Source organism: Lytechinus pictus, chromosome 2 (assembly GCF_037042905.1).
Source record: "Lytechinus pictus isolate F3 Inbred chromosome 2, Lp3.0, whole genome shotgun sequence".
Classification (NCBI taxonomy): Eukaryota; Metazoa; Echinodermata; class Echinoidea; order Temnopleuroida; family Toxopneustidae; genus Lytechinus; species Lytechinus pictus.
The window spans coordinates 47,857,029-47,869,183 of record NC_087246.1 but is presented as its reverse complement, the minus strand read 5'-3'; the positions used below and the strand labels follow the sequence as shown (position 1 = coordinate 47,869,183).

Sequence of the window (12,155 nt, the reverse complement as noted above, 5' to 3'; positions counted from 1 at the left end):
AGAAAACAAATGACAAATCATGCGCAGAGTGAAAGAGAGAGAGAATTTTCACTATAAATTTTTGATTATATATTGCATTTTATTATAATTTAAAACTATGAGAGTAATGTGACTGTACATCTTGTAATACTAGATTTGTAAATACATATATGTGTACTTGTGAACATCTATCTTTCCTTTTTATTTCAGCTCGACCAATGTAAAATTTGTAATATAGTGATGGGCTGAACGATGCGACGAACCATTCTCGGCTTTTTGTTATTCTTTTATGCCACAGCTAAAACTGTGGATGATAAATTGTGAATTATATTTAACAGGCTCATGATAGTTGAAAAATGAACAATATTAAACCTGGCCAGTGCAAATCTTTGTGGTTACAGATGGTTTATGCATCTCAACCAATTATGTGAATCTATCTTTAGGTAAAATAATACAGTGGCGTGAATTCACAGAGATGGTTTTTAAATCCGTTGTTTAAATCCACGGTTTATGCAGATTTCATGCATAATCATGCCTAATTCAGTGCTTCTATCAAGAGGTGACCAATAATTTAATGCGCATGATTATTTCGGTATGCTACATTCATGTTTTATTACGAAGGTAATAGCATAAAAGAGTTCGCTTTTTATGATAATTACTCTACAAAGTAAACAGTTGGCTCATCAATATAGAAATCTTTAGTGACAAGCTTCAATTTGGCATCTTGTGATCAATGCATGCATTGAAAATTGGACTCTTCTTCAATATACCTATTGAATACAGTGTAATCAATGAATGAAATATGCATAAACCAAGATTTCAAACCACGTATTCAAAACCACCTTTGTGAATTTTGGCCATTGTGTTATCTTAAGGGAGTTAATTAAAGCTCCCCTCCCTGGTCAAAGGTAGGCGATGTGCTAAAAATCTGCATCATCAGCGGCAGCCTATATTAGAAAATATTAATATCTTCTCCTTTCTCTCTGAATTTAATAAAGGAGAAATTAATAAGTGCAAATTTAATATCTCAGACTGCATGCTCTAGACTATATTGTAAATTGTAATATAAACTCTGTGTGTAGCTCATAAAAAATTAGGTATACAAGTATTGTGCTCGTGTAGAAATTGTATTACAAAAAAGCTAATGATATGTTGTATGGAATAATCATATGAAAAGAGGTCAAATAAAAGATTTCCAGTAATGGTAACAAGCAATGTGGATTGTGTGGATTTCATTATTCACTGTCTTGTAAATTTGTAATCAATATTTATTGGGTTTTTGTCTCGCCTGCATAGCAGAGCGAGACTATAGGCGCCGCTTTTCCGACGGCGGCGGCGGCGTCAACATCAAATCTTAACCTAAGGTTAAGTTTTTGAAATGACATCATAACTTAGAAAGTATTTGGACCTAGTTCATGAAACTTGGGCATAAGGTTAATCAAGTATTAGTGAACATCCTGCTTGAGTTTCAGGTCACATGACCAAGGTCAAAGGTCATTTAGGGTCAATGAACTTTAGCCGTGTTGGGAGTCTTTGTTAAATTACCATCCTAACTCTGAAGGTTTATGGATCTAGTTCATAAAACTTGGACATAAGAGTAATCGAGTATCACTGAACATCTTGTACGAGTTTCAGGTCACATGACCATGGTCATAGGTCATTTAAGGTAAATGAACTGTGGCCGTGTTGGGGGTATTTGTTGAATTACCATCCTAACTCAGAAGTTTATGGATCTATTTCATAAAACTTGGGATATAAGAGTAATCAAGTATCACTAAACATCCCCTGTGAGTTTCACGTCACAAAACCAAGGTCAAAGGTCAGTTAAGGTCAATAAACTTAGGCCATGTTGGGTAATTGTTGAATTGCCATCATAACTTTGAAAGTTTATGGATAGAGTGAATGAAATGTGGACATGGGTGTATTTGACCATATGAATGGTGTTTTTGTGAATGATTATTTTATAGTAGTTTTCAAAGTTAGCACTGCTGCTATATTAAATTGCGTAATGCAGGCGAGACTGCCAGAGGCGTTCCACTTGTTTAAATATACATCATGTATATCCTCCTCCCTCCATGAAGTATACATACATCCTTACCCTCCTATTCTGCTATTTATCTTGTCCCTTTCAATCATTTTCTGTTTCCTTCTTTTGCACTTGCTTATTCATCCTTTAGATTGGTCTTTTTTATTTCATAACCAGGTCAATGAATGTGGGTCATTACTCATATGATTCATGACAAAGTTATATTATTGATTTTTTTTGTTCATGATTCTGAGCTTGATCTGTTATGAGTTTACGCTGTGTCTGTCCATGGCAATTTCTTTGATTATTTTTTAATTTGAAGTGGAAATCATAACATCCAAATTCATGTACATATTTTAGTGATACCCTTCAAATGAACAATATTGTGTACTTAGCCATATTGAATTTACAGGCTCTTCAAATCTGATATATATATTTTTTTTTACCTGGAAATCATTCCCGGTAATTTGACCCACTTTCCCCTGTTATTTTGCTTGTATACAATGACCTCCAAAATCAAACCTAATTGGAAACCGATAAGAAAAAAAAAATTGGCATTGAAAAAACGGTGGTATACCTTCTGGCTTTTCACAATCAAAAGACCAAAATGATCTTGTAAGATGAAATCTAGGTGATATTTTTGTTCTCTATGATAAGAAGAAACGACATGGTTATCGATATTAAAGGAATTCATCAGCTTGAAAATATGTGATGCGAATAAAAAAACTAAAACAAGAAACATAATTAATCGAGCAAAATAGTCAAAATGTTATCAAACTCTATGAAAAATAACAGGTCATACATTAACGTTGCTATTTGAAATGGACATCTGCAATTAACGTTATTCAACTTATCTGCTCCAGAATATGAAAATATGCTTTACTTCTAATTTGAAGTATAAGATCAATTATGCAGCTTAAATTTTAGACATGCATCGGGGATTTTCTTATGCACTTGTACTTAATGTATAAAAGATGGAATTCTTGATATTTTATATATAATTTAAAAAAGGATAGTTGGGACGTGACATAAAATTTTTGATATTTTTAAGTTTCGCTTATTTTTCACAAAATAGGTAAATCCACAATTTAGTCTTCATACAAATAAGAGAATCAATGATGTCTCTCACTATTTTTTTTATTTTTATTTTTTACATATTTCACAATTATGACCAACTTGACTGAACCATAAAATGTTAAACGATGGTAATACCACATGTTTAGGGAGAAATAAAACTTCGTTTCACAGGACAATGAGGAGAAAATTTGAATATTTCATATAATAAATTACAAAAGAAATAGTGAGTGAGTGATGTCATCAGTTTCCTCATTTGCATACGGACCGAGATATGCATATAACTATTTTTTTTTAATTAAGTGAAACTTAAAAATGTCATAACTTTCTTATTTTACATCCGATTTTGAGGAAATTTTCGGTATTATAATCGTTGGACTTCTCTCTTTTTATTCAAATATACTTTTTTATTGGGATGGGCTTGTCCTTTAAAACTCGATAATCTTATTATTTTTCATCCGATTTTGACGGAATTTTCAGTAGGGCTTATCTTGGTGTATTACTTCTCTCTTAGTATTATTTTCAGCCTCGAGCGCTAGTCGGTAAATATATAGCATCCATGCATGTGAATGAGTTCAGACAAGGGCCTAAATGTGACATTTATTAACAATTGATAATAAAACTGTTGGACCTATATACTTACATGTACAACAAAAGAACTTTTTTTTTCTCTCCAAAACGGGACATGCTGATTATAATTTTTTCATGTAGTGGACGGCCTTATTCCGAAGAATTCGATTTTTTCTCTCTATCTTTCCTCTCTTGGCTTAATTTTTCTGGAAGCTTTTCATTTTGTCAGGTTCATTATAACCAATGTGAAATAAAGTGTGTAAAATAGAAAGTGTATATCCGAAAGTACATTTCACCTTTTGTGTTCAGATTTTGTGTTTCAAACTAACGCTTACTTGAGATTTCTTTAATATGATCTCGTTTTCATACAGACGCTGCCTTTTTAGCTCATACTATATTGAAAAAGCAGTAGACTGGCAATTAGGAAGCGGAGTGGAATTAAGGGATATGATTCTGATTGGGGCTTGCCCCCTCTAGGAGCTTGAGAAATTAAAAACAAAATGAAATCCAATTCTTTCGTTTTTAGACACTTACTTCTTGATATGACGTGATGTCACCGTCCATGCTTTCTACAAAATAAGCAACAAACAATAAAACCAACACTAAAATCATACACGTAATCTGCAAAAATACGTCACAGTAATTCCCAAATGTTTAATTCAATTTTGCTTGACAGGAGGCGTATATATCGAGAGATCGGCTATAAGAGGGAAGTTATTCATTTTAATAAAGAAAAATATGCATTTATAAACATATAAAAATGCATCACTATAACAATGGAATGAGGATTTTTTTTTTTTGTAAATTGAAACTGATCTTTGTGTCGGTGTTATGTTCCACGCTCTCATTAACCAATAAAACTGGGGGAGGTGTATATTTGATATACAATTGAAAATTTTATATTCATTTACACAAAATAAAAGCCCCTTCTATGAAAAAAAATCTGCTAGTAAGCATTGTAATTTTTTTCTTCATCCAAACAGCTGCTCTGGGTTGAGTAGTTTTGAATTTCATTTGAAAAGTATACATTTCTTCTATGTAAATGATCTTAAGAATGACTGACGGTTTAAAGTGAATCACTTTTATTTCTTGATTATACGGTCTTTATGGAGAGTGAAATTCTCCCGGATCTTAAACTGACAACTGCTTCATTATTTCATTTCAATCTTTCCGTTCCAATTTTCATTCCTCTTATTTTCATTTTTTTAAATTGCATCTATTTACTTTTGTTTCTTTCATATTTTTGTCACGGTGATATTTTCTTCTTAAAATATTGTGATTCTATTCGATACTTTTCCTCACTGCTTTCCATCATCCTGGCATATATATAATAGGTAAACATTACCAAAAAGACGGTACTATTTTTTTTATTGTACTAGCTTAGAGATGTGCATATTTTTATCTTTGTTGTAATAGGATGTGCGTTCCAGAATAATTGAATAAATAAAAAATTAAACAAAACAAACACCAGACAAAGAAACTCTAAATCCGAGATCTACCATACTGTTTTATGATAAATAATTCAGTATTATTACATTATTTAAAAAGTTTGGGTCTTCATGTTTTTTCTTGAGATGCATGCGTTATTAATGTCATTAAAACAAACATTCACGCAATGATGCAAGAGCTATCTCGGGAGCTATCAAAATCGTTTGGCGATTGATTCATGAAAGAAATTATCACATAAATTTTTAGAAACATTAATTCTCACTCTTTCATGTAACATCTTAAATCAGTATTTATGCTTGATAAAATATATCTCATTCATTAAAAAAAATATGATTATAGGAATCAAGTGATTAAACAAAGTAATCCCGGTTTCGTTTTCTTAGGGACGCACTGTATTATACAAAGTACAGTAATCAATTGATCAGGTATGAATTATCAAATAAATAAAGTTAGATATAATTATACTATTTGCTAATTTCTTTCTTTTTTGTACAATGAGTTAGCCTTGTTGTCCTACATTAGTCAGTTAAACGTGTGGAGACACACGTTTATGAACTCCCAGAATATCATACTGCAAAACGCTTCATTTCAGCGTCTGTTCAGGATTTTTCGCGCCAGTGCCGAAGGCTGTGGGATGTCTGCCAGCCGACAAGAGAGGATGGAGGCAAATACAGGTCTGAAATGAGGATGCCTGAACCCGTAGATGATTGGATTAACACAACTTCCCATACAGATGATGACCACGGTGTAGATGAAAGGTTCCTGGCAGGACGACAGCGACAAACAAATGACGAATGGAACGATGCTGACGACGACAGCGCACACGACCAAGAAGAGGTTCTTGCTGATCTCTGCTTCCATGTTTCGAGAACTCGATTTGGATTTCATCCTCGATTTACCATTGACGATGCATGTACTTTCGATATCGAGCCTGGTATTCTCGACGTCGTCAGCATTTTCCTGTTGCTTTCTTGACCCACATTGCGTTGATCGTTTCGTGCTTTGCATCTCATCTTCCTGGTATGAAATGCTTTCAATAACAATGCTCTTGTTGACTTCGTTTTGTTTGGAGTTCCTCGCTTTTGGTGTTTGGGGTACGAGATCGAACTGGGGAGAGTGTTCGAGATTTTCCTTTTGGGATATCTCTGCCAAACTGGCATGACTATGATTGACATTTTGGCGCGATACTGCCGGTGTTAAATTTTCCACAGATCGAGCGTGTCGTCTGACGAAGAGATATGTCTTGACGTAACAAACCAGGGTGACGGAGAGTGCAATTACCAAGGTGGGACCTATCAAAAACTTTGAAAGGGGATAAGTCTCGTTCCAAGCGCAAACGCGAAATCGAGGATAATAGCTCAGGTCGATGAAGCCCGCGATGACAGGTATACCAAACTCTGCAGCTGGGATCAACCACGTCAACGACAACGCGATGACTAGAACACACGGCGAGAAGATCCGTCTGCAGGTGGCCTTTGATCTGGTGATCAGCAAGAAACGGTTGAAAGCTATCAGAGTCAAAGTCAGAATGCTACATCCGACACTATTGATTTGAAGCATCGTCACCAGAGCACAGAAGCCATTAGAAAACAAGAACATATCTGTTTTGTCATCAACTACTGCCGCGGCTGCCTGGAAGGGTAAAGAGAGACATGTCAAGAAATCGGCGACGCATAGATTGACCACGAAGACGTTCGTCTGGGTCTGCAGCTTACGAGAAAGAAGCACGGACAAAAGGACAAGAGCATTTCCACCAAGGCCTATGATCGATGTAAGTGATAGCAAGACTGCAACGATGCTCCGCTGGATGAAGTCGTTGATTTGGTAGGGGTGATTTGGTGAATCGGACGACGACGTCCATGATGACGAGGGTGCCGTTGGCGTACGGCAGCAATCAGCTAACGACGAATTCGAAGCCATTCGCAATGATTATTTTTTTTCATCGAATATCAAAAATGACCTGCAGTCTGTACTCATATTTCCGTTCAAAGAAACAGAGTCTTTCTAAGTTTCAGCAGCTAAAGATTGCGGAGATTGCTTAGGTACATGAGGTATGTTGTCGTGCAGTTTCGTTGAAAATACCATGCGGCCGTTAATATCACATGGTCCTGTCTTCAGTGATTTGACGAATCTAAAAGTAAAACTCATCGATCTTGTCATCAGTGAACATCAGGGCGAATTGGAAATCTTTCTCAATATCGTCTCAAGTAAAGAGAAAGTCCGGAGAGAAAGTCGAGATGCTTGCCGCTTTTTTAATAAAGACGCCTACCTTCTATTAAAGTTTTTGCTCTCCCTTTTCACTGCATTGTAAAAGCTGTTCATTCATCGCTCCATTGCCTGTCTAAACAATGTTGTCCATTATGACGAAAAACAAAAGAGATCTCTTAATTTACAGTACGTGCGCTTCGAGGCAAAGGCTCGACAAGCTTGATCACCAGTTCTGACGCTGTGAGGCATATATCATGTATATAATTTGTTTGACGATAATGAGTGCACGCTCCTACCATTAAGACCATTTCCCTGTTCTTGGCGTGTAACAATATACTCCAAGCCGTACTCCCTGTTGCATTTAGCTAATCGATATTATTGCCGAGATATTGGTTTGCTTTTATAGATTGCCGTCATTTTATTATTTTTTCTCAGTTTTGCTCATGGCCGTTTTACACGGATGCGATTTGTTAGGTTATCGGAGATAAATCAAGGCTCACTTTGGAGATGCTTACTTGCATTGCAATTTTACTTCACTCTATTTTAGCAATATCCATTGTATTCACACACAGTGCGTCCCACAAAAAACGAAACCGATATTTAGCGATGATTTATCCTAACTTAATCACAGATACAATAGACAAATGACCTACCATTGTAAGGCTTAGAGTCTTTTCTTTTAGCTGGTATAACATACAAAATTTCTCATCATTGCATGAGTGAATAAAAACAATTTGAAAAAAGGATGAAAAAAAGTCATTTGGCGGGTGTTATCAAAATTTCAAAAAGAAAATCACACGCCTGAAAAGTTTAACATCTGCTTTTTAATTTAATAGCTAAATCAAGAAATAACAAATGTTTCTTCGAAACAATGCTTGTATTTCCATATAATTTCATGAAATAAACACGGTTAACAAAAGACTTTATGCATGGCTGATCGTCAACAAAACGGAGTGTCGAGTCAGTCTGAAAGTTATCCTGTAAAACCTCTTCATTTTATGAATATATTGGAATTCAAGGCTTATTTCAAATTAACAGAACTTTGTTGTTTCTTGACCGTTTTTTGTAATTGAGGCATCAAATCAAAGAGCAGATATTGCTCTTTTTAAAAATGTAATTTTCTTTTTAAAAATCAGATACCGTCCACCAAGTGACTTTTTGGTTTCATTTCTTCAAAATGTTTTTGCACACTCATGACTTGCATGAATGCGAAATAATCTAACTTATTTCAAATGAAAGAGGAAACTCTAAGCTTTACAATAATAGGTCATTTGTCAATTGTATTTGCGATTAAGGCATGATAAATCATCGATATATCTCTGTTTCGTTTTGTGTGCATATATATATATATATATATATTAAAGGAAGAGGGCCCTTTGCACAACGTGTGTTGCAGCGCGTCATGTTCTATGTATAGGCGTAAAATAATCCAGGCATTGACGCTAGACGTAGCTTTCAAGGTATCTCGATCATTTAATGCTAGCTTTCGGCCATGCAGTAGGGCCTTCATCAGGCCTATATATATTGAAACAAACAAAACAAAATAGAACAGATCCATACAAATAAAATTGTAATAACAACAAGGTAAATAAAAAGCTACGTCTAACGTCAATGCCTGGATTATTTTACGCCTATATATATATATATATATTTATATATATATTTATATATATATATATATATATATATATATATATATATTGTTGCCTTGTAAAAATGCTTTCCTTTTTTTTCTCCAAAAAACAGAATAATTTCTTTGTTGAATCTATATCAGTTAGAAAAATAAAGGAAAAGATAGGAAAGAAAAGTTCCTAGGAAATCGTGCTAGACCACTTTTTTTGCCCTGTACAGCACGTTATTAAGGAGGGAGCTTGTCAGCCCTTAAAATTTTATCACTAATTAAAAATAGTTAAAGTCATGAAATAAATCTTTTCAGCTAAGACAATGGTAATTGTCACTACTTTTTTTATATTCCAACAGTGTAGAATCATTAAAGATACAAAGCTAACATAATTATACAGTTGTAAACTTCGTTATTTCTCAGCAAAAAGGCTTAATTACATTTTTAAATAAAATCACTATTATGTAGTTTGTTCAAATCAACTTGTTTGAGAGAACGTTTGATGCCCTTCAAAATGGTGACAAGACACGTTCCTGATGCGATATTTGTTCTCCCCCCCCCTCTTAATATATGAGAGGGCATATATAGGGTTAGTTACACTCTAAAAAATATTTGGTTAAAGTGCTCCATGAGGGTAATTATGACTGTGTCCAATCAAAATTGGGCATTTCTTTTAGGCATTTTTATCTATCCAGTTTGATGAAAATTTGCCCATTCTGAAGTAATTGCTGCTTATTTTTCAACCTTACTGGACAATATGCTTACCGCATTGGGTAAAATACTGCCCTCAAATTGGTTGGACACATAATTACCCTCGTGGTGGTAAAAAATTTACCCAATATTTTTTTACAGTGTAGAGTTAGGGTTATAATAGTGTTTTTGGTTCAGAATAATGTAAAGATAAGGATTAGGGTTTGTTTATTTTTTTTGGAGGTTAGGATTTATGTTTGACTTAACGCGCAGATTTTCCAACGGAGCAATTATCATCTGAGCAAATGACTTGGAACCACCTAAAAATTAATTTAAAAAATACAATAAAAGCATCCTTAAACTTTAGATCATACAGTGATGGTTTAATCGAAATCACGGAATATATAGTTCTTCCATGAGAAGCTCCAGTGTGAAATTTGCCATATAACTATAATACAAATTCTACATTTCTGCATGAAAATCCATTATAGATGGCCATACTCCCGTTCGTGTCGTTACAGTTATTTGTATTCAATTATTGCACGTTTGATGCTTGTTACAATTCCATCTTTATTTCCCAATATTTAACCTGTTTAGTATTCGCAGTCATTCACTATTTTGTGATGTAAATTTGGCACAGTTCGCTTCTGATGCTCATCAATTTTATTCAGCGATAGGCCTAATTAGCTTTACTGAAGCGGCCGACAGATAGCCTCGATACGGCGCATATTCTTTGGATCAAATTGTAGAATTCGATACAATATATTTCATTAATGATTTTCTAATCCATCACACTCATTTTTTTTTAAGGAGGCCTATTGCTTAAAAATGAAAAAAAAAAACGGCTGTGTTCGCATCTTCAGTAGATAGTCCTTCGAATTCATGATTATGCAAATGCTCGATTTACAATGATGTCCTCTTGATATTCCTTACAGAGAATGGCAAAGAGAGGGGGTGGGGGCGAAGGAAAAACAGATTAGAATAAGGGTTAAGAGAGAGAAGGAGGTTGAGGTAGGCAATTCCATACAGAGAATTCGAATTCGATTACGAGTTACATCATTATTTTATACCAAAGACTTTTTTTAAATGGGAACTTCTATAGATTTATATACTCGGCTTCAAGGGCAATGATAAAGCATATCACATTGTGGTAGGAAAGTTGCTACTGCGAATAAAACATTTTTATTAAAAAATATATAATTTTAGTATTATTTTGTAACTTATTGCAGTATAATTGTTGCAGTTCAATGAAATATTTTTAGTTACAATACATGTACTGTGCTTGAGTTGATTATGTTCATTGTTCATAATATCAAGATCGTTGAATTGACTCTGACCAAGAAGCTTGTACTCTTCTGATGGCCGATGTCGCGATGCATTATATGCATCTAGTGAATTACATCATTTTGATCATGGTGAGGCACTCTAGCTGTTTAAGTTCTATAATTCGGTGACACGATATTTGCTCTGGTGACAATTGCTCAAGCTTTATTTCGTCTGAGAAATAAGGGTTATAGGGTTAGGGTTGCAAGAGGGTCTTATGTCAGATTTAGGGTTCAGTTTAGGATAGGATTATGTTAATTCTAGGGTTGAAGTTGGTCATTCCGCTATAGTGTGTGGAATTTACAGCGCATCATTGTCGCCGCCAGAGCAAATGTCACGGAACCTTTGTATTCATGTGCATTACATCCTGCCGACTAACGTAAGTGGGGCATGAAAACTATTAAAATGGGCTGATAATGTACGTAGGCTAATCAACTTATTGCGAAAAGGTTATGCTGTGTTCCAGAAGCGGATCTAGAGGGGGGTTGGGGGGTTGCAACCCCCCCAAAAAAAAAAATCTGGGGACCATTTTTTTAAATCTTATCTTTTTTTTAAAACTTGTAATTTTATTCTATTCTATTTCTATGTATTCATTTCATTTATTATTATTATTATTATTATTATTAGATGCAAGAAAACGCCATTTTCACACACAGATTTTCAAAAATTGTCCCTACTGTGGGAGGGGGGACACCCCCCTCCCACACCCTCCCCCCTCGCTCGCTCCGCTCGCTTGGACTCGGTCGCTACGCTCCCTCGCATACCACCCCAACCCCCCCTTTATAAAAAGCTGGATCCGCCCCTGTGTTCATGCTTTTAGAAAATATATATGTTGCTCATCATATTAAGCAAGACAGTGCGTGATTACTCTGGCACGGTCAATGAATGAATTATGATTCTTCTCCGCAATTAGTGTGCATAATGTTCATAATGATGATGAATATTATGCATAGTACCGGGGCAAAGTATTGAGGAAAAAACAACAAAACAACAAATATGGTAAGTATGAAAACGGTTTGTGTGTTTAAAAACACAGACAAATGTGATTTAAGACAAATAAACAATTGGGCATGCAGCGGAACGGTATTAAAGGGAGGGGTGGGGAGCCAAAAGTGGGCCCACAGCCCCCGGTTCTGCAGCCCATGGGTCGTTCCAATGGTGCATAAACTCTGAGGTTAAATAGTAAAATAGCGATGAAAATTTGATGATGTCTAC

At 35.0% G+C, this 12,155-nt stretch overlaps 1 protein-coding gene across 1 annotated transcript; it reads right to left on the bottom strand.

Annotated features, from left to right (window-relative positions):
* Positions 1-4,754: 4,754 nt before the first annotated feature.
* LOC129271229 (G-protein coupled receptor moody-like) lies at positions 4,755-7,461 on the bottom strand. The gene has a single exon (XM_054908614.2). It carries the CDS (start codon positions 7,016-7,018, stop codon positions 5,687-5,689), a length of 1,332 nt encoding a protein of 443 aa, XP_054764589.2. The 5' UTR covers positions 7,019-7,461; the 3' UTR covers positions 4,755-5,686.
* Positions 7,462-12,155: the final 4,694 nt, after the last annotated feature.